General features: G+C 34.0%; 1 protein-coding gene across 5 annotated transcripts; it reads left to right on the plus strand.

The window, feature by feature from the left end:
- Nucleotides 1–82: 82 nt before the first annotated feature.
- LOC128175058 (gonadotropin-releasing hormone receptor-like) lies at nt 83–27,767 on the plus strand. 5 transcript variants are annotated; one of them, XM_052840465.1, is made up of 5 exons: nt 83–780; nt 12,172–12,376; nt 24,498–24,798; nt 25,115–25,134; nt 26,978–27,767. In XM_052840465.1, exons 1-5 carry the CDS (start codon nt 196–198, stop codon nt 27,064–27,066), a joined length of 1,200 nt encoding a protein of 399 aa, XP_052696425.1. In that variant the 5' UTR covers nt 83–195; the 3' UTR covers nt 27,067–27,767. The 5 variants fall into 5 exon arrangements, with proteins under 5 accessions (XP_052696425.1, XP_052696422.1, XP_052696423.1 ...); XM_052840462.1 differs by having other exon boundaries at nt 24,498–24,953; nt 26,978–27,094; XM_052840463.1 differs by lacking the exon at nt 25,115–25,134.

The raw sequence follows: 27,767 nt of genomic DNA on the forward strand, positions 1-27,767 counted from the left end.
TTGAAACGAAGCCACGCCATCTCGGCATATAATCAATACAGCCAATCCGTATATTATTTCTCCATTATAAGACCGCGAACGATTGAGAGGGGACGGATATTCGAACTCTCTCCGTTTATACTGTACTCACCGCAAATTTAAAAACAGTCGGAAATTTAAGAAAAGATGGTTAAAATTTCTGAGAAATAAATCGTGATGAATTACAGCATGTCTAGCTTTGCAATAGGAAACCCACCTGAAGTTCCATATAACAGCCACGGGAGTTCTTCAACAGCTCTCACCAATGTTCTCCTTAACGGGTCGGAACCAAGGCCGAATATGACCGGGGACAACGCATTGTCAACTACCGAGTCCCCAATGCCCCCAACATTCCAGGATAGTTTGGTTAAAACAGTTGTTCTTATTCTTCTTTTCACCATTTCATTCATTGGAAATACTGCTACTTTAATACAAATGTACCGTGTACGAAAACGGCGCTCTACTATCAACACTTTAATAGTGAATTTGGCGGTTGCGGATCTAATAGTTACTTTCTTTTGTATGGCGGCAGAAGCAGTCTGGGCCCTGACCGTTCAGTGGGTGGCGGGTGTTGCCATGTGCAAAATGCTCCGCTTTATCCAAGGTACCGGTCTGTTGGTCTCCACTTATATTACAGTGGTGATAAGTTTAGACAGATGCTGTGTGATCATTGACCCAATCAGTCGAAACAAAGCACCACAGAGAGTCCGGATCATGATCATCATGTCCTGGTTTTTGAGTGCCTTGTTTAGTATACCTCAGGTAAGCTCTGTCAGTTAGTTCAATAATGTTGTTTAGCATTTTTTAGCAGGTACTCGCCAATATTGATGATAAATTTGCGTCATGCAGGTTTGAATGAAGTTATGCTTTAATTCATAAAACAGACAGGGCAGAAATAGGCTTTGCTCGCTGCCTAATCCAATTCAATCTAGTTGGATAAAGTATTGTTTAAGTAATGAAAATAAAATACAGAACAATATTGTGGGTGGTGGTTTTAAACCTCGAAAAATTATTACCTATATTTTTCTGCCTTGCATTTTTAGCTCTTTTATTTGAAGTAGATCTAATATCATGTTATACATATCTTGTTGGATACTTTATCTTCCACTGAACTAATCGCGGAACTTTATTTAAAGTTGAACATAAACCAAGATGATGCATGCTGTTGGATCGAGAAAGATCGAAGTCGATAGAATAGCTCTTAGTAAGCTCCCTATCACCCTTTTTTATTGGTGTACCGCGCAAAGCCAAAAACGCACAGAAAACGTCCATGTATCTAAGCTAAATCACAATAGCGGAGTATCATCTGGCTATGATAAAGGAATTGGCTTTGTATAAAAATGAATTGTATCAGTTTAATAGTGTTTTCAACAGCTTGGAAGAATTATTTACTTCCAAACAAACCCAGACATGTAACCGTGTAGATTATGATCCTTATTATTTTTCGTTATCTTTGATGTCCTCGAACAATATATGTTGGGCATCGGACGGTAGCACCTTGTAATTATTTAAAACTTGTTCAACATAAAGAAGTTTGTGACAAGGAAAACAGAAAAATCTATGAAGCCAATCAATCAAACGGATGACAGCTGTAGAGAGGAACATAATCACTTTCTCCGCTTGTCCTTACCGAAGCGATCGTCAATTTCCATAAAGACGTTCAGACGATGGATGTCTTCATGCAGAAACTCTGTAAGCGGTGGCTAATTGTCACATTACATATGTAGAATGTATGAACCAAATAATCTCTCAGAATCCCGGACCTTTTGCGTTGATATACAGGATGTCTATAAATTATCTGGGTGAAAATGATTTGCCTATTAAAAATATGTCTTTTGTGACATTACGACCTCAACCGTTCCGAATTTGACTTGTATCATGGAAATGTATCATGTGTTGGATAGTCCGCTTAATTCTTTCTCTCTGTAGTTGGAACGTGTGTTCCAGAAAAAACCGTGACTTTTCTGCACTCTTTAATCGCCCGATCAATATAAAGATTATAATTTAGTCAGACGCAGTTTCAGTTACATCTTGAAATGCATTAACTGATAGTTATCTTTAAAATGGATTTAAGTGTTGCAGCACTAGCAATTGCACACCATTTGCCTGTGTTGTAAGAGGTATCATACGGTATTTTTAAACACCCAGAACAATGGTTTTATTTGCCATTTTATTTTTGGTAGACGTATATTTGTCATAGAATTTTTGAGAAGTTTATTTTTTATAAAACGAATCATTTTTGATAATGTGCCTGTAACTTAATCCTTTGCGACATTTTAGTTTACTATATTTGATTTTTGGTGAAGTGCAATGTAAACGTTTTACAGTAATATGAGCTAAAGTTTTATATTTTTAACAAAAGCGTGGTATTTTAATTCTTTAATGTAATTTGAACCTGAATGATACAAACAGAACAAGTACTAGTGAAAGAGTTGCATATAGTCAGTAGAAACATTTTTTTCATTGTGGAATAAAAGAAAATTAAAGAACGAGATGAAAACAACTACATGTATTTTGTTTCTATTTTGTTCCACAAGAGGCTCTAAACATGTTAATCATCTCATTCATTTAATTTGAATGCAGTTTCATAAAAAAATTATCCGACAGGATAATTTAAGCTCATCAGTATAATAAACTATTGTTTTTTTAAAATCTTAAATAATTTTAAAGGTTATTTTGCTACATGTGCATGTATGTTTTTTTTCTCACCAAAACACGTTTAATCTCTCTCTCTCTCTCTCCTCTGCAAACAATTACTTTTTGTTGAGTAAGACACCCTTTTTTCGAAATAATTTAGGTTAGTCAGTATCAAATGGCATCAGTATCTAATGCCTTGTGCTCTGAGCAAACTGTTCCAATCTCTGGCATCAAAGCTAAACTCCTCACATGATTTAGTTGATATTTTTTTCTTATCAAAAATATTTTAATAACCAACTGGTCAATGTTGTTTTTGTTGAGCTTGCTACATACGTAAATATCGACCTCTTTGGCATCTTAAGTCATACAGTGCTGATGCTGAAAATGAGGGGAGATTGAGGTGCACTTGTAAAATAAAAAGTGAAGACAGAAACAACTTAACGAGGAAAGTGCCGAAATGGTAGAAGGTTTGAACAAGAGTCAATCGCTCATTTCATTCTGGTTTGCAACATCAAAAAATATTTTTGGTGCCAACCATTCTACTGACCTGCAGAAATTATTGAGTTCAGACAACATATTATAGTATTTAGGCTACATCAAACCTTATTGTTCCATTACGTCTACGGAGAAAGAAATTCCGACGGTGCTAATTCATTCAGTGTGGTGAAAGGCGTCTATTTACAAAATCCTGGCATGCACTCTAAACATGTAATTTTGAACTGATATTTTAAAACACTTATGCAGATTGTACTTTGCAATAGTAATGAATTTATGTATGTTTATATTCTTTTTAGTATATTCTTGCAATGCAGTGTTTGCCAGCATTAAACTTCCCAATGGAACATCCCGGTAGCTATTAAACTCACATTAAATGATAAAATGAAGCACAGCCATTCATATCTAGGTCTACTGAATGACATTCCCTTATACTAAAACCTCACATAATTCTAATCATTAATGATCTGCACTTCTTTGGCCGCAAAGTTCAATCGTGATTAATGTTGTAATTAACGTTACAGACAAATAACAAGGAAGCAACTGGTTGTAACAAAGTTCCTGTAATGCAGGAAGGTCAATGCCAACTTATAATCATAAAAACGGATTTTAGGGACTATTACAATCGAAATACATTAGTCATACAGTATATGTGTCGGCCAAACTCAAAGTACTTCTGTTGTTTGACATTCAATCCGAGAGGAAGTGAGCGCACCTGAAGAAAATGCGTTGAATATTAGATTAGCCTGCAGCTCTGTAAACAGAAGCCAAAAATGCAGTCAAAGTCAGACTTTTATTACATCCTACACGCATCACAACACAATTTCTCCTAAATTAATTTAGGATTGTTTACTTATCGGCGATAGATTATAGTCTTTCAAGATTTTTTATAGTACATGCGTTTTTTTATTCTCCTTAAAAAGAAAAATTCTGAAAATTTCCTCTCATGATTGATGTGAAATTAACCCATTATCGAAAAGGGTGCAATTGATTTTTTGGGCCAAGATGTTAACTGCGATTTAGGAAGTATGAGCGAGTTCAAAAATACGATCATTTATTGATCATTCATGTCTCTAAAAAATATGATCATTCGGTCTCAAAAACTGTTCTGTCACATATATATCTTTACTTATTTCCTTCATTCTTCGATATGTATGATATCAAAATTTTCCTTCAAATAAATTGATGATCTTCTCATTTTGAATCTAAACTTATTTTTTTTTAGCTATATATTTCATCAACCGCAACTTCTGCAACAAAAATATTCAACCTTCAGGTGCAATGTAATTGTGAAGTGATTAACAACAATAATCAATGTTAGATAATTGTTTACTCCTACGTACCACACAAATGAACGTTTGCCAAACCGCAGAAAGGTTTCGTTTTTATTTTTACTTTTTTTACTGTCCATTTGCATGTCTTAGTGAGCCGCTGGAAAGCACGAAAAGTATGTACATGATGTGTATACATGTATTTGCAAATCAATAAATCAAACGCTAACGTTCAGACGTGTTTTGCTCTGATAATGGTTTCATGCTGAATTGTAAAAATTTTGTTTCATGTACTCTGCGGCTTCCGATGCATTTAAATACACATTTAATCATCTGGTACATAGTATTTGGTTCATAAAATCTCAAATGTTTATTTTTGCCCAATTTCTCTAATAATTTCATTCATAAAGCTAAAAAAAAAAAGTGCAGTACACCTTAAACAATACATAAAAAATAACATTTTAATTGCGTGCGTCTTTTCGTATTACCATTGTTCGTTTCACTTGCTGTTCTATGCCTTTATCAGTAACATATGGCAATCGTAAGTGGTTTTGGGGAAACCAATACACTTATCTGAATATTGCTATCTCTTGGGTTTTTTTTAAAGCCAATGATCGAATGACGATGTATTACAACCGAGTTGATCAAGCAATGATCAATCAGTGCGTTGGTGTTTATATGAAAAAGATTTCGAAAGGACACCCACTTTTTGTCTTGTCCCTTACTAAATACTCGTGACAAAAAAAACCGCTGTAACTTTCAATACTATAGACGAAATTATGATGTTTTGCAGGATCCGAGTACAAACAATCTAGTACTCATAAATAAATTATATTAACTCAGGAACAAAAGCGCTCCTTATCTCTTACTCAAAGTACAAAAATGCCCTATACTAAAAAGCAAGGCCTGCAACTTCCGCCGTTTAGTATGGGTTATCTCGATCGGAAGATATAATTTAAATTCAGTGTAATTTTCAACTTTTGTCATTTCCGGTCGATCAACAATAATGGCGAGTTCCAGGCTTCCATGATTTTCCATATTATATACACTGTAGATGGGTAGCTTATGGTCAGAAAAACATCTCCTTATAAAGATAAGACGTGAACTGAACATAATTATACATGTATATATATAACACAATCACAGGACTGGACACGATTAAACGTTATTTTTCGCCGTATGAATGAACTCGTAAAAGGAGCAGGGTTGTCACTAAGACCCGGGAGGCGGGGAATTTCCCCACATATATTGCCTTAATTACCCGGCTATTTTTCCATTTCAAACACAATGTAGCTAGAAGCAAGACCCCCAGACCCCCTTCTACTTTTTCATTTCCTCCTTCTACTTCAACTTTTAGAGACAACCCTGAAGGAGTATTCAAAATAGTTTACAAAGAGTTCATTCTTAGCTTCCGTTGGAATATCATACAAGTAGTCTATGCGCATGTTTAAGCGGGAACTTGTGTTAAAGCTTTATTCAACTTCAGTAGCCTAATTAATTCAGGATTCGAGAATCAATCCGAGACCAAGGATGCAATTAGGGTCAATTAGAGCGGACGCGTGCATGAACTAATACCCACCATGCACAACACACCGCTACCAATTGTTTGTTGTATGTGTTGCTGACCGATCTGTCAATTAGTTTTTCACTAATGGTCAGTTTTACCCGACATACTTTTTTATATATCGCATTTACAGAAATTGATATTAATAGCAATAGGTTTTTGTTCAAAGACCAGTCCCCTATTACAATAATATGACCGCTCGGTCTCTGATCAAACTTCGAGACGTGATAGTGTGCGTGCAGATTCATTAACAAAGGACCATTACATACAGAACTCACGTCCGTTCATATTGTTTATGTTTTACAAAATCATTGATTTTTATGGGGAAAACAGAAACTTGGTGTTGGAATATCAAGATAAAGATGCACAGATCAAATCAAAAACGTTAACTTAAATATCAAAAGTAGAAAATTTAACAAAGAGACTATTAGATTTGATTAATGTCTTTAGAGTTGTTGAAAGTTATCTTCAGTCACCGAGCATGTGCAGAGAACTCTTGTATAAACATCCTGTACAATTATCAAAATACTTATGAGAATAACGCCCTTGTGAACAACAGGATGTCAAATTTACACATAGATTAATTAATGGTGTAATATTTTAGTTATAGGTCGAATGATTATGTAATTAGGGATTCATAGTGATGATTAAGTAATTAGGGATTGATGGCATCGCTAACACATTTACCCCCCACCGGTGTATTAGTTTCGGGTCCATGTTAGCGTATAATAACGGCATTTCCAGGAGCATTCCGTAAAATTCAATTATAAGTCCCCTACCGGTTTTCACCGGAGGGGACTATAGCTTTCCTCTGCGTCCGTCAGTCCCACTTCAGTTTCCCTCACTTTTTTTTCTTTATGCGTTTGAGGAATAATATGAAATTTGCTGAACAGCTTCAAAATGTCAAACTACAGATCAAATTTTACACTTTTGAAGCGTCTGGTTGACATATTTTCGACAAAATTAATTTTTTATATTCCAATTTTTTAATGTTCGGGTTCGATCTTCTGCATAACAGTGCATTGTTTTCACAATTTCCACAAACCGGTAAGGGACGTGTATTGCTTATGCAATACTCTCAGAATGCTTGTTAATTATGCATTTAAAATAAACCATTAAATAAATACATTGTATAATTACATACTGGTGGGGCACCTTCTGGATTCGAAACCATATCCATAAATCACCAAGTTAACATACCTTACTTGTTACGTTACGTTGTTAATTGCAGCCTAATGACAAAATGACTGCCTCCTTAGTGAAATCACAAGCGATGCCATGTATTAATCAAGATTGACGAGATGTGAAATATATCAAAACGTGCAAGATTCATTTACACTAGTAGCTACTGCTACTGGCGATTGTCAAGGAAGCTGAGTAGAGAAGAGCACGCAATCATGCTAATTTTTATCATAACAGATTTTGTGCCAGTAGTTGTCTTGGCTCTGCTTCAGTCTGGAAAAGACAAGCCTTTGGACAAAGTTACAGTAAACGTCATGCATACAGTCGTCTTATTAAACTGTTTACACAAAAGCTCAGAAAGGGAAGAGTATAATAATGATAAAAAAACCCACAAAGTATACAATGAATTGAGCTGGAACTGGATGCAATTATATTATGACTAGATTCCGTTTTCCGTAGTGATCTGATATAAAGTATCGGCTTTTAAAAGCTGTGGGTAGTATATTACGGAGTTTTATTCTAGCGACCACATGGGGCTTCATAAAAATGCACATGGTACAAAGAAAACGAGTAGAATCTTATCCCTACATGAAGCATATTCAAGGCGAGATATGATGAATTTCCATTTGATATTGAATTGAGACAGATGTGACATCGAGCAATTTTTACACAATCCTTTCACTTGGAAATACTATTACACAAATCTAAAGAATCTCTGTCATGAAAGTTCGACACTTTTTATTGAATACCAGTACTTCTTACATGTATATATGATAATTTTTAATTTAATATTTTTGCTATCATATATTAAGTAACCAGACCTCTTTTTATGGATATCAATTGTGAGCTCTTCCTTTCTTCCTTGGCTCTCTACTGTACATTGTACACGGAAAGAAAATGTTTGGGCGGCCATTAAGGATGCTACGAGGTAGGTTAGTACGTTTGATAAAGAGGGAAAAAATGAACCCTAATTACACTTGTTTGGAGATGAATGGGAATCGAACTGACAATTAGACCCAATCTTGTTCAAAAGCAAACTGATAAATAATCTATATCCTTACGCAGATGTCGACCTCGCTTGACCCCTTTGGGCCTCAAAGTGGCGTGTCGTGTTTGAGTGCGATTCTTGTTGAAATAAAGAAAGTACGGACCGTTTATACATCTCTTAAAAGCAATGAAAAGAAAGATCTATATCAAGATTGTCGACACTCTATGGCTCCTTGTGCATTAACGCCTTATTCTTTGTTTTTTGTTAAGTGCTGGCTATGAACAAAATTTTAAGAAAATGCCTGACTTCTGATACCAAAGAATCCCCGTGTCGTCAAAATGTCTTCGTTTATTTCATCATTATTTCTATTTCAGTGCTAAAGAAATAATCAATATGCACAATAAGAACAAAAAAAGAATGAAATTGAAATTAACGAGATCATTAAATTAGAGGTTATAGGTTATATCGTTACACTAAAGCGACAGTGATAAAAACAGGTAATAGCAGCCACACATTTATCTAGTCTATGGTTTAAGGAGAGAGCGTCTACTCTACAGATATCGCGATGTTAGAGATAAGAAACTATTTCCAAACTATTTCGAACTTAATATGGAAAACTGACATCCTAATAACGAAATCCATTTCTTTTTAGATATAAATAGAATATTGCTGACTTTAATGCACGATTTCATTGGTTTGCCTTCTGGTGAAGCCAATGATTATACATCAATTCAAAGCAGATACCTACTTGATATGTAATGGATATATGCCAAAAACAGCTATCTATAAAAAGATATCGTACTTAAAAGACTGCCATTGAATTTCATTGTTGTTTTACCCGAAACAGTCCGATTTTGAAGGATATCAGTACTGTAACCAGTGGTAACGGTCTGTGATTAAGAAGCTCTCTAATATCGGGCTGTCACAGATATAATTTTAGAACAAAGGACTGCTTGAACAATAGTGTTGTATGAGGGACGGAGATGTTTATGATACTTGATTCTCACAAGGCGTGTGAAACATTGTCAAAACCATGACCGATCACTTTTATTCTTCCGCTTCAAAGTGAGGTTATTGATATGGAGGGTTGGAAGATTAAGTTTTTCATTAACATCGAACATCTGCATTATGCATTGTTCATTACTACAAGGCTATGTATCTCGTACAATATAGTATTAACAAAAATGTTTTCATAGTTTATCTTGTTAGCTTACAAGCATTATTATACCTATGCTTAATATCCGGGTAATACTAGATCAGATTCTCCTCAAGGATATCCAGGTTTTTATCTTCTCACAAAACGCCGCAACAAAATGACATCAAAACACTTTTTTTTATTAAATTGTCTGAAACAAGCTACCAACTGATGTATGTAATCAAATTTTTCAATTGATTTTTTATCAAACATCCGTCTTTCTGTCATAGAGACCTCGGAATATCTGTGCCACGCATATGCAATCTCGGTAATACAATAAACGACCACACGGAAGGAACTGTGGGACTCCATAGTTATATTTTCAAACGATAAATAAAAGAGACAAGATGCTGTCCTTTAAAATAGGGACTACACTACTTGGACCATATGCATGTGTTTCCGTTGGAAACACATGCATATCCGAAATTCCAACAATGTAAACCCCCGCTTCTATATTGTGACATGTCATTTTGGTCTATCTATCTATCTATCTATCTATCTATCTATCTATCTACGGCGAAGGGATTGGCCATAAGTGGTCCAGATTGCCTTCGACAGAAAAGGAGTAGTGGCAGGAACTAAGTGTTCTGTGTGTCTACTGGGACTTACATTTTAAAATGTTTTATTGATTTTCTAATATACATGCATTTCATTCATCTGTATAATTAGCTTAACATGAATATTGGAAATTTTCCACAATTTTCAGAGATAACTTGTAAAACTTGCTATAAAAAATTTATGGTATACATTATTATGATACTTTTATGCTTATTTAAATCTAGATGAGCAATCTTGAAAAAGTTAATTTTAAATATAAATAAAGTATTTTCGTGCTTTCTCTAATGATATGTTTCCTTGTGTGATCCGAAACTCAAAGTTCGAAAACTTAGTTTTAACGTATGATTATCTTACATTTAGCTTATAAAGTTGTTTACATGGTTATAATTTTTTTTTTTTACATAAGATGTGTAACGTTGTCAGCTTACTACAAGATTACCCTTCAACTTATCCTGGTCAAATATTTTTTGTTAACAAAATCGATTTGAAAAAAAAATGTTTTGAGTTTAATATCGGCCAGTTAATTAATTTCTTATTTACGTAATTTAACCTGGATACTAATACAACATTTCCTTGGTTTAATTTTTGTATTAATAAATACAGACTTGCGATTGTTAACTTTGCCATTAAAAACTATGTAGATATGTTCAAGTACCAGTTAATTAATCACCACAAAAACCACAATAGAAACCATGAAATATTGAATCGTTCAAATACATTTACCGGTATATCAACAATCCAAATACATGTAGATGCTAGGGGCAAATTGCCACCATATACCAATAATACCGACTTCATTAGAATGGAAACAATGCAAGGTCCAACCGAGAGAACATCTGGCAATTCTAACCCCTTACTGAAGAAGTCATTAGGAGAGATTGTCGGAATAGAGGCCAGCTTCAATAGGATATACGTATTAATAAATGCCATGGGGCGCCGTGTTAAGTTCCGTTCAGTCGCCTTGGCCATCGCTTCTGTTCAGTCCGTTAGTGGCATATATGAAGTTCAGCCCGAATAAATGACATGCATGAATAGAGGATGAATTTCCTAATTTTCACATGATATCTTGTATTCACTCTTTGAATCTTTCTAATTAGGCTCTGACAGAAAATCCTTGCTGGAAGCAACCTAATTCGAAGAATCTTTGATTTGTTTGAATGCCCTACAGATCCAATTGGCTTAACGGAATCAATCTCCTGAATTTTACCGGCCTTAAAGTGCCACCCATGCAATTTATGTCACATTCGCTCGTTTTTATGGAAATAATTTAAACGTTCAATTTGTACTCCATTACATGACAGTTTCAAGTTGTTAAACATGACATAATTGAGTTTAAACACAAAAATCCGTGACGTTTCTAAAGAGTTATAAACATAAAATGCCGCTTAAACTGTAAAAACTGTTGTTTCATTGATCATTTGGGTTCTTTTATTTTTAAATAAGCTAGTGACACAAAGTCGTCGCTGTCATAATGTAGTGAATACTGTTATTCTTTTTTTATTAATTGTTTATCATCTTTTGGGCTATAAAGTTTGATTAAATATGCTCAAACGTTTAATTGTTGTCCCAAGGATAAATTCAGAATCTAGGGTCGATTGGGGATTTTACCATTTATAAAATTGTTTTCTGCAAACGATTAATCTTTTACGACTCAAAACTGTTTTTCTTAAAGCAAGTTTTATGCAGATTTCAAGCGAGAATGCAAATTTAAAATTGACACACACAAACTTCTGCCAATGGTATTTGGAGTAAAAATCGGAATCGTTGTTGCTATTATTCAGAATTTTCAAGAGATTTAAATTTCACAAAAAAGGGATAGTCCAAATCGTTAAATAGTTTAAATCAAAAATGGTCTGTGTATTGGTACATACAGGAAGGTTTGGACATGCGCCAAAATCTTTAACACTTATTCAACAGCAAATTGTCATATACATGTGTATGTATGTGTAATTTGTCGTAGGAAATGGTATTCTAAAGTTAAAAATATCCCTCCAAAGAGCATCTAAAAAATCTCGGCATAATAATTTTTTTGCAATATAAAATTTCCCGAAAGTTGATGAAGGCAATAACAAACTCGCCTAAATCCTGACTTTGAATGCCTCGTTCATAAATTTACCTAAATAGACCCGATCCAATTAAGTAATACATGTAATTATGTTATTTTAGACGCTAGTTAATTATGAATAAATAATGACAGCCAGATTTATTGTCACCCTTTTGCATAATCAATATGCACTGTATATCTACCTCTATTTCTGCACAGGCTTTGTTGTTTAGCGTCCACAGAGGTCCCTTTAAAGAAGACTTTTACCAGTGTGTGGACATCCTCGGATATCCTAGTCCTGCCTACAAGAAGCTTTACAACATATTCTGCATGATTATTCAGTTCTTCTTGCCTCTGACGTTGATGATCATAGCTTACGGCCTGATCTTCTTCACCATATCCAGAAAGTCAAAAGAATTCGGAGGTAAGCATTCTTTCAATTTGATGGGATTCGTAAATAAACATTAAGAGGGCTAGGTAGTATTAGCCATTTTCAGGCCATATTTACCTTCTTTAGACGAAGAGCTCTGTAAAGAGCTAATAGGAAATGTTCACATTTTAAAGCTAAAATATTTAACTTTTTCTTTACTAATTGATACAAATTTAGTTATAGGCTTATGGCCAAAAATATCATGTTTAAATGTTAAAGGGCTTATGGCCAAAAAAAAAAATCGTGTTTAAAAGTTGAAACAATAATTGTTTCAATGTTGGCCATTCAGCCTCCTAAAAATAAAATAAAAAAGGTTTAGCCATTACCGACAAAAATAGTTAAATTTCGCAATAAAATAAATGATAAACCTGTATTAAACGATTGTAAATATTAGATATCAAAGATTAAATGATTTTTTATAAGTTGCATTTATGTTAAATGAAAATAAAATAGAAGGGGTCGAATGCGAAAAATCACAAGAGTAACGTTATTTATTCCGAAAGTTAAGCGAAATGTCGCAAAGGTTAAGCGGTTAATTGCTTAAAAATCGCGTTTGTTTTAAAAAAGTTTCTTGATATATCGCAAAAAATATCCATACAGAAATTTGGAAGGAAGACTCGAAATGATCCAGTGATTTGCAGTCCATTTCTCTGTACATGTTATTGCAGTGGACTTGCGAATCATTTTTTACATTTAAATAAAAGTATTTATATATACTAGCAGTTAGTCAGATTGCATTGCATCATTGAAGTAGAAGGAAGACAACACGCACTTGCAGGAAGTCAATTCTTTAAGTACATGGAGCATATTTCATAATCACATCAGAGTGTATTAAAGCTCTTATAGAATTGGTTGTCAGATGTTGAAAAAAGGTTTAAATGTGCACTTACTTAATTCCATGTATTACCAAAATAGTAAAAAAAAAAGTCTTCCGACAACCAGAGGGCTAGCTGAGTAAACGTTAGTCGGACAGATAAGTTAACCTATTATCAGGTTAGTACCAGCAATAAAAAAATCTTAAACAACTCCGCTAGCATGGCAATTAACGTCAAAATTACCGCCATCAATGTAGGTTAACCATTAAATGAGAAAAACATTTTAAAGGAAGATGGCATCTGATGGAAGATATTGCAAAATTGAAAAATTTTCCAGAATAACGGAATTGGAATTTCAACTTTTCCACCACCTTTGGGCTTTATGTATGACAAGAGTTCATTCACGGTTTATTTAAACGCACACTCCTTTAAATTGTGCCTATAGGCAAATATTGTCAAGATTTTTATAGGATCATTATTTTTAATATAATGTCTGTGTACATTAAATTCGGTCTACATGTATATTAGTATTATCATTTCATTCTCTACTTCGAACAGCTTGATTAATACATGCATTTAGTTATTGCAATAGATCCGTTGAACAATAAATACATATAATGATCAATGTTTTTCACGACACTTTGAACATAATGAGTTTTTACATGCATATACGATTACTTATATTTAAAAAACCCGTTGTAATGATACACTGAAATACAGCATTGTACGGACCGGATAATTATGCTAAACCAAGGCGACATTTTTGCACCTAAGGTGAATGGTTCGAAAAATGTAAGTTAGCCATATGATAGAACATTGCTTTAAGATTTTATAACCCCTTTTGTTATTAATGACTCTCACCTGTGAAGTGAAATATTTACCGTCATAATGTAAATTCCCATGAAAAAATAATTTTACCATAGGCTAGAACTTTCTACCAGAATAGAAACACTTCCAATAGGAATTTTAATTTCGATAGGATATTAAAAAAATCCTACAGGATTTATAAAAGAGATAAAAAAACAACTACCTGTCTGAATAAAATTTTTGTAGGAAAGACATGTACTTTTATTCCATAGGAAATAAAATTCCTTTATTATTTTAAGACAATCCCACAGGATTTTTAAAATACCCTTCAGGAAAATTATATTTCCCATCGTGAATATAACTTTTTCTTGAGATATATACTATCAATGGTACATGTCAGGGGAGAAACACTTAAAATAGAAGAGTTTATAAACATTATAGCTAGACACTGGTCAATCATTTCATATTTACTGTAAACCAAATTTTATTCGCGTCGACTTTATTACGCGATATACTTCCAATATCCTGGTTAGCGACCAAGCCTTATTCAGACCCGTGTTGTTATAACAACCATGTGACAAGGTCCGGCGACATATATTCGCGACAACAGTCTCGTTAACCTCGCGAAAATTTCTCGCAGGCGAATAAAACTTGGTTTACAGTATATGGATTTTTATGAAACTGCATTATTAAGGTGCAAAAGTGCCTCCTTCGCATTGTCATATTTATCCAGCACAGTGTAATACACGAACCTATAAAAAAGTTTGCGGCTCTTATAACATTACATGTGTACTTATTTGTTATACCCCATAATGCATTTGAAAATAATATATTTAAGGATTTTACGTCGTACTAATATATGATAAGCCAAATTATAAATCATATAAACAAAGTTAATGCTTACTTTTCTAAACCGTTTTGTGGTTGATACAGCATGAACTGTCCAATCTAATTTATACCCCCATAAATTCTACGGAAATTGAATTCACTTCTAAGAAAAGGGGCAAGCACATGTATTTCTTGAAACCAATACACTTTTGAGAACATTTAAATAAGCAGATAGTACGTAATGCTTTAAATCATCGGACACAAAATGGAAAACGCAACTTAATAGCAAAGTTTCGCTCAATATAATTGCTTTCTCCCAGAAGAAGATAACTAGGTGAAAACACTGAAGTAATTTATTTGATAAACGTTGTAATTGCCTTCTGATAAATAAGTATTTGTATTCTGTTAACATATTTTGTATTAAAAAATCGCACTATAGGGAAAGGAACATATACATGTTTATTATTAATAACTTATCAATTAAGATTATCAATCAAAGTATTTTTAGTGAATGTAACTTGTTTGATGTTTGCAAATAATATTGACACTGACAATTAATCTAGAGCACATACCCGTATTCCAGAAGCATGCTAAAATATGTATCACTAAATGTCTCCAAAACCGACTCTTAACTGTCTTCTTTAAGAACTTTCTTAAAAGCGGGAAGCCCAGTTCAAAATAAGTATAAGATCCACATAGTTTCCTTGCTACGACCTTCATGGTTTTATTTGGTAACAGAAATGATTAATATCTTATTTCATTCTTCTTGAATTTGCCTTTGGTGGTCATAAAGCATTCTAATAATACTCATTTTGAAGAAACATTTTTTAAAAAGTAATCTCTTAAGCACATCCCGCAAACCATCTTCCAGTGTGGCTCTTGGAGATAATTAAGCAGGGAGTTGAAATGAAGTCTCTATTTCCGAACGTTAAAAGCATGTACATGCAGTTCATTAAAGGTTTAAGCATCCTTCGTAATATTCAAATCGAGACATGGAAAATAGAAACCTCGAAACACGGCATGGGGTAAATACATAGTTCAAGGTAGGAATATATCAATTGTGAATTAAATTTTACATAAATTACCTTAATGAGTTGAGAGAGAGAGAGAGAGATCCTCATATTTTCTAAATTTACGTATTCGATATTCGTTTATTACAAATGGCTTCAAACTTGATATTTTTATAGTCTGAAAAGCAACATTTTTTTTAAAAAAAAAAGGGGGGGGGCGGGGAGTATAATTAACGAAAACTTTATGATATACCGTAATTCCATTTCATCATTAAGACTTAGTATCATACTTCAGACATGAACAATAACAAATTATTATAGAAATTCAATTCAATTCAGGTGTGTTGCTGGAATAATTTACAACATCATGAAAGAATCTACATTCTGTGTAATAATAACCAAATTAGGGACGAAGTGTATTAACTGTTAGAATGCAATGCATTAGCTTCAAATAGAAAAGATTTTTTTTGGCAAGAATATACTATGTCCAACCAAATATTATTAAGTTCTGTAATCCATTGACAAATACAACTGTTTATTTAAAGAAAAAACTGTGTCTCTTGATTACCCATATTTATGAGATGTGTTCTCCATAAGCAAAATGAGCCAGCTCTGCTCATATAGGCTGTTTTTATATATGTAAATGTGTTTATATAAACTGTACCTCTTGCACAATTTACATGGTTTTGAGAGAATAAATAAATGAATTGAAAAAAAATTATCATACAAAGAAGTGGGGTTGGTGCATTTACTTATTAGCAGACAAAAAAAAAACCCAAAGATATATATTGCAATCAAACACACGCACACACATTCATCAATTCGCCTTATTTTTAACAGAAACTAAATTTAGCAACGGAGTAATTTAGCAAAATGCCAGTGAAGAAACATGGTAAATTTCAAATATCTTTTCAAGGTAAGGACAAACTCGTTAACTGAATCATTCTGACGTTTGTACGGAGCAATGAAGGCCCCCTACGTGTGAATTCACTAGACAAGTCACTTTAACTGCAGACGTCGAGAGTTCTGCTGAACTGTCGACAACGTTTAGTGAATGCATGATTAAAATTAAATTATGTCAAGATGAACCGCTATTATAATTCTCCGATACTTTAATTAACCAATTTATCTATCTATCCATCCATCCATCCTTTATGCTTACCAACAAAACGACTTTTACATTTCTTCATTGTTATTTTACATGTATATAACCGTATAACGAACATTATCTTTAAAATGCTAAATGTCTCCGTTTCTTTCACGATTTTATAATCAGCATGTGCTGAGTACCGAATTTTAATAATTCCTTTGCACACTCTTTTTCTATATTCGCTTCTAGTAACTTAAAAGTTGCATTGGCGGGTTTTCGTTTCGAAACTGATTAACATTATGGTCTGCCACGTAAAATTGAAAGATAAATCTTAAATGGCGGAAGCAATTTCGGATGAAGGAAAAGTGACAAATCCGAGTTTTTCATATAGATAATGCAGTAAGTGCGTGCATTGTTGTCGTAAAATTGAACTTGACATGCGATCTGATTACTGAAGAAAACACTTCATATCGTAATTGAAGGGGCTTAACTTTATTCCATACACGAATGCAGGGCAAGCAAAGCTCCATTGATTTCAATATAAGCCTATAACCATGACAGCTGGTCATGATAGGTAAGTTCAGATATCATGCATGAGAATCACGCATTATTTCAGAACGTTACTTTAAGGAAAGCAATTGTACAGCCACATAATATCAATAGTGCATATCCATATATAAAAGCCACAGGTGCTTGAGGACAGGTCCGACCCCTCTACCCCGAAGTATCTAGACACCCAGACTTCAATCCTTTTTTCATTCGTTTTTTCTTTATATGCTGCATAAATCAGACCATTCTATAAAAACATAAATATATAGAAAGAGGGTCCGATTTTTTTTTTCAAATGTTTGTTTTAAGTAAGTTTGTGCAATGAATGTATAAATGAGTTTGTATATAAATGGCATAAAAGGATAATTTAATGAAAGAAGGAGTAAATGAATTAGGGTCTAGATACTTGGGGGTGGGGAGATGGAAGGGTGAGGGTGGTCGGTCCTATCCTGTCCTCGGGCACCTGTGATAAAAGCAGGACGGCAGATTGTAATGTGAACAACAAGCGAAAAGTTAAACCATACAAGGATATAGCTTGCCAATAAAATAGATTTCCGGTCCTTTCGAAGCTCCCGGTCCTATCAAAGCTATCATTTACACTCTCTTGGATAACAATTATTCATAATCACAAGTTCAACGTAGGGCGTCAAATCTACACTATCGATCAATTTGGAACAATAATTATAAAATGAAGATCAGTTATGAATAGGGATCTGAATTGGCAGACCTTCTTGAGAGCATGTAAATGTTGGAACCAGTAATGGTCAATCGTTCTACCAATCTATTGATTCATTTAACCAACGCGCCCCTTTTATTTTTGCAATTCATGCTGTATTTTACTGTATATAATATTCTTTGTATCTGAATCTGATCTATTAATTGATTTGTTTCTGGGAAAAACAACACAAAATGAAAATAATACCTGTTCCTGCTGAATTATTGAAAATATCTACCTGCTACTAAAACCTAACACATGCTTAGATACGTACTAGTATTGTGTATCCACTTAATCATGTTCAAAATCTTTGTTCCGGGATTATATTTGTGATTTTCCTGCTATCGGTATCAATACTGCAATATTAAACTTAATAGAAAAGAACAAGGGAAAACTATAATGAATAAAAATATATTACATATATCAATTTGTCAGACCATTAACAGGAAGGAAGGGGAGAGAAAACTACTAAACGTATTTTGTACAACAGTGCAAAATGTATATGAATTACATATGGATTAAACTTTCAAAAAAAAAAGCTGTAAGTGCTTTTCAAAAAGCTCTTACACATCATGCCGGACCGTCGGTATCTTAACTCGTTTTTTTTTTTCAAATCATGTCAGTTTTACTCAACCCGTGCATACGTGTGTTAATGCCTGATGTCTAAAAAAATTGCTTTTTATTAAAACAAAACTTCTATGCAATCAGTCGCTGAAGATGTACTGTATGCTTGTTTGAACAAATAAGTCGAAGCGGACTGCTAATTGTATTTATACACTGTAGAAAACATAATAGGTATTCAAACTACATGTATGTTGCATGTAACAACGAAATATCATCGACAATGATTAAAAACAATGACTGCATTCAAAACAAGGCTCATTTCTTCAAATATACCACATATACAAGATAGATTTTTTTCTTAGAGGTTCAATTGATCTACACATGTACACTAGGAGTGGAATTCTACATGTTTTTTTTTCGAGCGGGAGGGAGGGGCATTTTACTTAAACAAGGCCAATATTTCTTCGTACATCTCAATTAATTCCATCTGTTTATTAATCCAATTATTGATCAAGTGGGCAATTGTTTTTCTTGAATAGAATAGCTATTAACTGTAGGACAACAAATTCAATTAATGAAATAGCTGTTATATATTTATAAGAATGTCTCGAAGACTATTCCATTTCATAAGAGTTGATATCGGACACTGATTCAGCACTACTCGTATATAGGTAAAACAGTAAATAAACTAACAAAAACAAAGTCCCGCTAAATGTTTCATTTTTAGCTCACCTGAGCTGAAAGCTCAAGTGAGCTATTCTGATCACATTTTGTCCGTCGTCCGTCTGTCCGTCTGTCTGTCCGTCCGTCTGTAAACTTTTTACATTTTGAACTTCTTCTCTAAAACTGCTTATCCAATTTCGACCAAATTTGGCACAAAGCATCCTTATGGGAGGGCGAATATAAATTGCAAAAATTAAAGTCCGATCTGTATTCAAAGCGGAGAAAACCTTTAAACTGTAGAAAAAGGGGGGTGCATTTTTAAAAATCTTCTTCTCAAGAACTACCGAGGCAAATTCAACGTAGTTTAGCATAAATTATCCTTATGGGAAGGAAAATATAAATTGCAAAAATTAAGGGGTAATTTTGTTTTAAATCGAAGTTATTACGAAAATAATAATAAAGGAAAGGCGTGTTTCAATCGGGCTCGGCATCCGGTAAAATGGGTAGGCAAGACTTGGCCTGGGCAAAACAAAAGATTGGCAGTTATTAATCTGCCAATCTCATTAAAATTTCAGGATATTTGATGGACTAGTATATTTGTATTCGCTGTAGATATTGCTGCAAAATAATGCGTATTTGGAATTGACGATTGCCGATCTGCCCCGGCATTTATTTTGCCACGGCCCGGGTTTGCATACCCATTTTACCAAGACTCGTACTCCATACTTCTAAAACGAGGTTCTTTGTTTAAAGCAGCCATGACATTAAACGAAAAAGGGTCGATCTGACTATGATGAATTTGCTTGTTGTGCAACAGTTCGCGTATGAAGGGAAGTTTTGAAACATGAAAAATATATTGGTGCCGATTTTGTGAAGTAAATTGAGGCTAAATATTTCAATGCGTTGACAGTTTTCACACATGGCGTTGGTGTTAGCTTGTTCTGATTTTCGTTTCGTTTTCATTATTTATGCTTTGTAACCTGGAAACTATCGTCTGTATTTCGTGATTTTTACGTATCAAATCAATCAAAGACTTCGGTAAATCAAACAGTAACGTTTACTGTTTACCTGCGCAAATTAAGCAAAATCTGATGTAGGGGTACTGAAATACAATTCATTCTATCGGTAATTCGGCATTATCTTTTGCGTATTGGTAGATTAATGCAATAGGTTTTGTTGAGATGCTCGGCATTTTCTCTAGTTTATTCAGTTTAAATAGAGTTTGATATCGCTTACGGAAATATGTAGGTATATCCATGTAAATATATATGATTCATTTCGAAAAAATAAATTGTGTTCTTTATTTGTTATACATGTAGTGCATGTTGTTTACAATTTCTATTTACTAACCATATTTGAGTGTTAAGCTTCGAATTATAAGCAAGATACAGAGATTTGCTCACAATTCTCTGTTTGTACACAGATCTTAAAAGCTAAAGATTAAAAAAGTATAAAAAATTGTCAATATTTATTACGAAAATTTTCAAAATCTGTTCTTCCAGAAACCCACTTATTGAATTGTAAACTTAACCTTTTTAGCTCACCTGAGGATGGGGCCACAATGGGGGGTCGAAGTTTAACATGAATATATAGAGTAACTCTTTAGAAATCTTCTTCTCAGAAACTAATCGGCCAGGAAAGCTGACACTTGTGTGGATGCATCCTTAGGTAGTGAAGATTCAAATTTGTGAAAATCATGACCCCCGAGGGTAGGGTGGGGCCACAATAGGAGATCGACGTTTTACATAGGAATATATACAGTAAATCTTTAAAAATCTTCTTCTCAGAAACTAATCAGACAGGAAATCTGACACTTGTGTGGAAGCATCCTTAGGTAGTGTAGATTCAAAGATGTGAAAATCATGACCCCTGGGGGTAGGGTGGGGCCACAATGGAGTGTCGAAGTTTAACATATGCATATAAAAAGTAATTCTTTAAAAATCTTCTTCTCAGAAACTAATTGGCCAGAAAAGCTGACACTTGTGTGGATGCATCCTTAGGTAGTGTAGATTCAAAGTTGTGAAAATCATGACTCCCGGGGGTAGGGTGGGGCCACAATGGGGGATCGAAGTTTAACATAGGAATATATACAGTAAATCTTTAAAAATCTTCTTCTCAGAAACTAATTCGCCGGCAAAGCTGGAACTTGTGTGAAAGCAACTTCAGGTAGTGTAGATTCAAAGTTGTGAAAATCATGACCCCTGGGGATAGGTTGGGGCCACAATGGGGGATCGAAGTTTAACATATGATTATATACAGTAAATCTTTAAAAATCTTCTTCTCAGAAACTAATTAGCCAGGAAAGCTAAAACTTGTGTAGAAGCATACTCAGGTAGTGTAGATTCAAATTTGTGAAAATCATGACCCCTGGGGGTAGGTTTGGGCCACAATGGGAGGTCGATGTTTTACATAGGAATAAACAGAGTTATTCTTTAAAAATCTTCTTCTCAGAAACTAATCAGCCAGGAAAGCTGAAACTTGTGTGAAAGCATCCTCAGGTAGTGTAGATTCAAAGTTGTGAAAATAATGATCCCCAGGGGTAGGGTGGGGCCACAATGGGGGGGGGGTCAAAGTTTAACAAAGGAATATATAGGGTAAATCTTTAAAAATCTCCTCAGAAACTAATCAGCCAGATGATTCTTTATAATTGTTAAGACTTTGGCCCCAGGACAATTCTTTGGTCTCACGAGAAGGTTCAGAGTTTGATGTACGTTTATATCCCATATATAAACTATTGTTAGGGATCTTTTTTAGATCTGCAATACTAAACATATGATATGACTATAAAATCATCCTGTTAGAAAAGGGACTTATGATTATAAACATAAGAATATCCAGGGGAAAATGGATTTTATTTATACATGATTTACATGAATTATTGTACATTGTCCAGATAGTTTGTATTATGACTCCATTGAGCTGATTTTATCATACCGCTTGTTCCTCAGGTGAGCGATGTGGCCCATGGGCCTCTTGTTTTTAATTTGAACTTTATTTTCCAATAAATTTACAAATAAAAGTAATACACAGTAAAAAGCTTTTGACTCATTTAACAAGCGTTGTTTGTCAAAATTTGGCGATAAAACGCTTAGAAATTCTTCAATTTGATTGAAACTTTCACCAAATTACCTTCATAAGTTATTGTGATGTCATATGAAATATCGTTTATTTTTATGCACATAAACGGTACATTTTCTGTATAAGGAAAATTGCGAACAAAATATAAAAAAATTAAACACTGACATACTCCGTGAAGTAATCTTATCAAAATAATTAAGCTGTATATATTTTTATGGTGCATTGAAAACAAACAAATCTTTACATATTTCTTAGAAAATACGTCAGGATTAAATCTAGAAAGTTTCGCTGGTATCATGTGAATAGCCCGCCCACAATCGAACTTGTCCGCGAACTTTTTTAACAACCCTCGTATTAAAGCTGTCATCACAACTTTAAATTCAGGGGGTTTTTTTACCAAAAAAAAAACTTGGTACATGACGGGAAAATGCCTGGCGTCATGTAAAACATGTTTCTTCCTTAAAATCAAATATCACAACAACAAAATTCACTTTTGTTTGATACACAATTACTCTGTGTTAAGTTAGATGATACTAAATACCAAATGAAGAATAATTATTGGATTTATTTCTCAACGAAAGTGTCCGATAATAATATTAATAACGTGACGTATAATACTTGTATTGAGAGCTGCTTATACAAAAACTAATGGTTATTTAATGGAAATATGTGAGATATCACATCACAGCAAAGCTTACAGTACAATATCAGTGCAAATTAAAGCATTAAAGGGGTTAAAAAACTTTAACTCTGATGGAAAACGATTTAATTTTAGGCAGATTTAATTTTGAACTGGTTAATTTATGACAGATGGAAATATATGGCGTCAAGTAAAATACTTTTATATGCTTTTTTCTGACGCTCTCGAGTGTCTTTATCATAAAAATAGATATGATCTGAATTCTATAGCTTCTTAATTCATTGTGTAACTTACACATATAAGTACAAGAAAACCTTGGGTCATTTAATTTCAAGACCAAGATATTTCCGGCAAGCTAAAAAAAACCCCCAAAAAACAAAACAAAAGCAGTATACTGTTTCAGAGTTTGTCGAAAACACAAGCAATACAGTACCACGCTGATACAATTCTTTAACTTTTCCTTTTTGGCGGAAAACCCCGGTTTTTTATCAACAAAGAAACGGCATTCAAGCGCGAAAATTTGGGCTTCTGTTTTGGTAGGAATCTAGAGTAAATTTCTACCGGTATTTAATGCCTAGTAAAATATTTATACCCTAACGTGTTTGATACGTTTTTTAATCTAATGTAAAAATCTAATGTCAAATCCTCACTGCAATCAGTCGCCACAGATGTATGTTAAGTTGCACAGACCTCTGCACTCATTTCATGAATGAATTTGCGACGTAAATTTATTCTCTGGATTAATGAGCGGATAGTTACTGCTATTCATTAATAATATTTCAGTATCCAACAAAATTATATAAATTAATGGAATAAATTGCATCACTATTTGATATGGCGAGATAAACTAGCATTTGGATTATCAAATACATTTGTACACCTGTAAATGTGAACAGCAATAAGCGCCAAAATGAGACGTGGGGCTCACATGTTTATAATTATTTGCTGTACCTAATTGAAAATTAAATTAAGTAGATTTTCCGAATTCACGATCATTTATTCAGTCAGGCCTACATTTGTGGTTGGACAGTAATTAGTCTAGCAAATGCTGGTATCCGTTGCCATTTCTACGTCGACTGATTTCTTTCCGTTTGCAATCTATTCTGATAAAATTACTTGTTTTCTAAAATAACGTTACATTAAACGCTTCGATTCAAATCTAATTTATGTGTATATCGTTATGTTAAATTTGCCAATATCTTATTGGATACGTTGGCATTTGGTAAACATGTTGAAGATGTTTCACAAAATAATATACCTGGATAATATTTGCCAATATATTTTGCGAAGGGAAAATAAACACGCGTTGAAAACATCGTGTTTTAAAAGCGTGTATCATTTTCTGCTCTTTTTCAGAACCTGAAAATGTCTCCAATTCATCTGACCAACGAGAACACAGTGGACGGAGCCACGTGCGCAGTGGTCTTTTGCGCAAGGCAAAACGGAAAGCACTACGCATGTCTCTCTTTATCGTCATAGCGTTTTTTGTTTGCTGGTTGCCATATTACGTCGTTTTCACAGGATTCGCATTCGGACATTGGACTTCATTAGACCCATCCCTTATGAGTGGATTGACCTTCGTGGGGTTAACAAACTCAATATTAAACCCCATAATTTATGGTGCATTCCAACTTTGCAAGGTGCCTAATAATCCAAGGTTAGTTTGGAGGACAATTGTTTCAAAACCCAGTTCAAACGATTTTATGTATATTCTTCCCATGGAAATAAAAATGGGCAATAAGGGCCAGTTAAGGATAAGGAGTAACTCCAATCAGTTATACCTTCAGACAAGTTCAAGCTGAATGTTGCAAGGTCAGTTTTTATTTTGATAGCCAAAAGATCTACAGCTACTTGCGGTTATTCAACTGAATGGAATGTTGCACTTTAGGTTGCATTGCTTTGCGGTAGATTTTTCGTCTTTAAGCGCTACGCTCATATGATGTCTGGTTTATTTCTAGTTTGTCTTGTTGTAGGGAACACGTTCCGGTGTTTGGTATGTTTTGCCTATATGTGTCAACAAATTTCAAATTTAACTATTTTGTTGTTGTTTAAATTTTTTCCTTTTTGGATAAACAGGAATTTACACTTACCTAAAGCATGGGAAGCATAATTGTATTCAGGGATATTGAATCAATTATGAAGTGGGTCTCTATATCATCATATTTTGAGTACACGCTTTCTTGTAAAGATATTGGGTTTTGAAACAAAGCATGCCTTTGTCCATCCAAAATGTTACTTGTGACTGTGAACGTCTTAGCATGATTAGCTCAATACCAGTAGACATTTTGTTAATACTAGTGCTTTTTGCTTTGAGCATATACATGTATACTTTTTTCTTCCACACTTGCTACTACTAAATACAAGTAAAACAAATGGATGGATTGAAAAATGGTACATGTATTTCCATCGATTTTGGTTTTATAAAGAGATCTATATACATTGAAAATGTACGAAAGCGTAATGGGGAGTTGTGGGACATAGACCTGGTCAATCCATCTTTGTTTCAATATACTTTTTCCATATATTTTATATAAAATAATAAACGTGCAAGCCAAGCCAATTTGCTCCTTCATTTTTTGTCTGGCCCATCATCCCTTTTGAAAATGCTACATGAATGTGTCTGCAGTAAAAGTCCGATCAATCTACTCGAAATAAACATATAGCAGCCGCGAAGGGGTTCTGCATTGCATCTGCCTTTAAATCTTAAATAATTTTTATAATAAATAACCATTCTAATGGTTTTCAAAGTGACCTAGTGTCTGTTTTGTTCAAACTTTCTTTCTCCTGTAAAGAAAACAAACAACTTTGAGTTCTAAGTTTTAATTTTTACTCTTGATAAATCCATTCAAAACTTATTCTTACCGTAATTCAGAAACACGAAACTATCTTTAAAATGTACATTGATTATATTTCAAATTATTTCAAGTTACATATATAATATATATAACACTATTTGTTAAGTTTACGTTTCCGTAAATTTTTAAAATAAAAATATTACTGTTTTAATCATAAAAGTCATACATTTAAGAATACAAGGATAATATAAAAAAAACTATAATATCATATCTATACATTGTAAACAAACGCATTAGGTTACCATTATTCGATGATTTATAGTTGTCTTTGCCGAAGTTTGCTGATAATATTGTAACTGTTTGTGTCAAAAAATATTTTTCTTTTAAAGCGGTGTACAATTCGCTCAAAACACCGGTAAAATAAAACATCAAAACATCCTTTTAGTCTTCTTTAATTCCTTTTGCGTTTATGGAAGATGTATTAATGTCCTGGAATATCCCATGTATCAATCTAGCTAAATTTTTTCCTTTTAGTGCTTTACTTCGACAGATTGTTTATGTATATTAGATCCATTTCATCAATTAGATTTCAGTTCTTTGTCGCCGCATTATTCTCATGTACACTGAGCATTGTGCTGTGTCATCTGAATTCCTCTCCACAATATATTCTCAATCTCTCCACTTAATAACCTCATGATAATTCTAACACCAGTAGACTTAGATTGCATGATTGAACTCATTGTTTAAAAGGTTGTAAACGCCGCCATTAGGTACAAAACCTTAGTTTCAGGTTTCATGTCCAACTACGGATGTTTGCTTCTCACGCTATACATGTACCTAGAGCATGTTTCTGCTGTTAATGATTGTATAGAATAGCTCGACAGATTCCGCTGATTTTTATGTTAAATAGTTTTAGTGTGACATCAAAAAATTATTCTACGACGTTAATTGTAACGTATAGGACACATTTTTTAAACATTCATTTAAGGCAACAATTACAGATACGGAAAATCTTCAACATATTTTCGTTCTTACTTGAAGGTGCTGGAAAAAAGAAAACGTACCAGGTATTATCCTTAGAGCCACCGGCATATGTCGGAACCCAGCGAACCAACATCACTGCCGTGTAAGTCACCGGTCTACCAAACGAACCTCGCTTCGGTCACGATAAGCGGTAAAGCCCGAACCCGAGGCTTTGAGGCCAAGGGAAACACGAACCCGATGCTCAGCAATTACCCGACTTGTCGTCCATAATTCTGATGAAAAATATGGCTTGTTGTTTATGTAACATTCCGATTCTTTCAATGAATTGCAACTGGTGAGGACACAGGCACCACATTATTTATATATCCAGACACATCAAATATTATACCCTCTACCTAATAATGCACAAGGTACTCATCGCGTCCATCTTGGAATTATTCAAAACTGTCACATCAGTTAAATTATTTTGCGATCCTCTCCGTCTCCCGAACGGTCATTCAACATCTAAGCTAACAACAGATTAAACATCGCCCCTCAATTTGCATCTACTGCCTTAGATATGCGACAAAAAAGGCTGAAGGGGGGGGGGGGGGGGGCCGAAGTTGACATAATTGCGTCATACTTTGAATAATCCCATCCAAATGTAGCACTGATACGAATATTGAAAAAGGCGTCGCTTTTGAATTCGATCAACATACAAGTTAAAATTAAGGAAATGGATAATATAAACTTTTAATACACAAAGTTTATTTAACGATGTTTATAATTGCATATTTTTTGAATATTGACACAGACACACGATGCAGGGGAGTCTCATTTTCATATAGGCCATGCGTGGATCCAGAAA

This window comes from Crassostrea angulata, chromosome 3, assembly GCF_025612915.1.
Source record: "Crassostrea angulata isolate pt1a10 chromosome 3, ASM2561291v2, whole genome shotgun sequence".
Lineage (NCBI taxonomy): Eukaryota > Metazoa > Mollusca > Bivalvia > Ostreida > Ostreidae > Magallana > Magallana angulata.

Excerpts from the sequence above, each read along its gene's own strand:
- LOC128175058 (XM_052840462.1), top strand. The coding sequence starts at position 196 with ATGAATTACAGCATGTCTAGCTTTGCAATAGGAAACCCACCTGAAGTT. Across the intron at positions 781-12,171 it reads CCTTGTTTAGTATACCTCAG|GCTTTGTTGTTTAGCGTCCA; the intron begins GTAAGCTCTGTC and ends ATTTCTGCACAG. Across the intron at positions 12,377-24,497 it reads AAAGTCAAAAGAATTCGGAG|AACCTGAAAATGTCTCCAAT; the intron begins GTAAGCATTCTT and ends GCTCTTTTTCAG.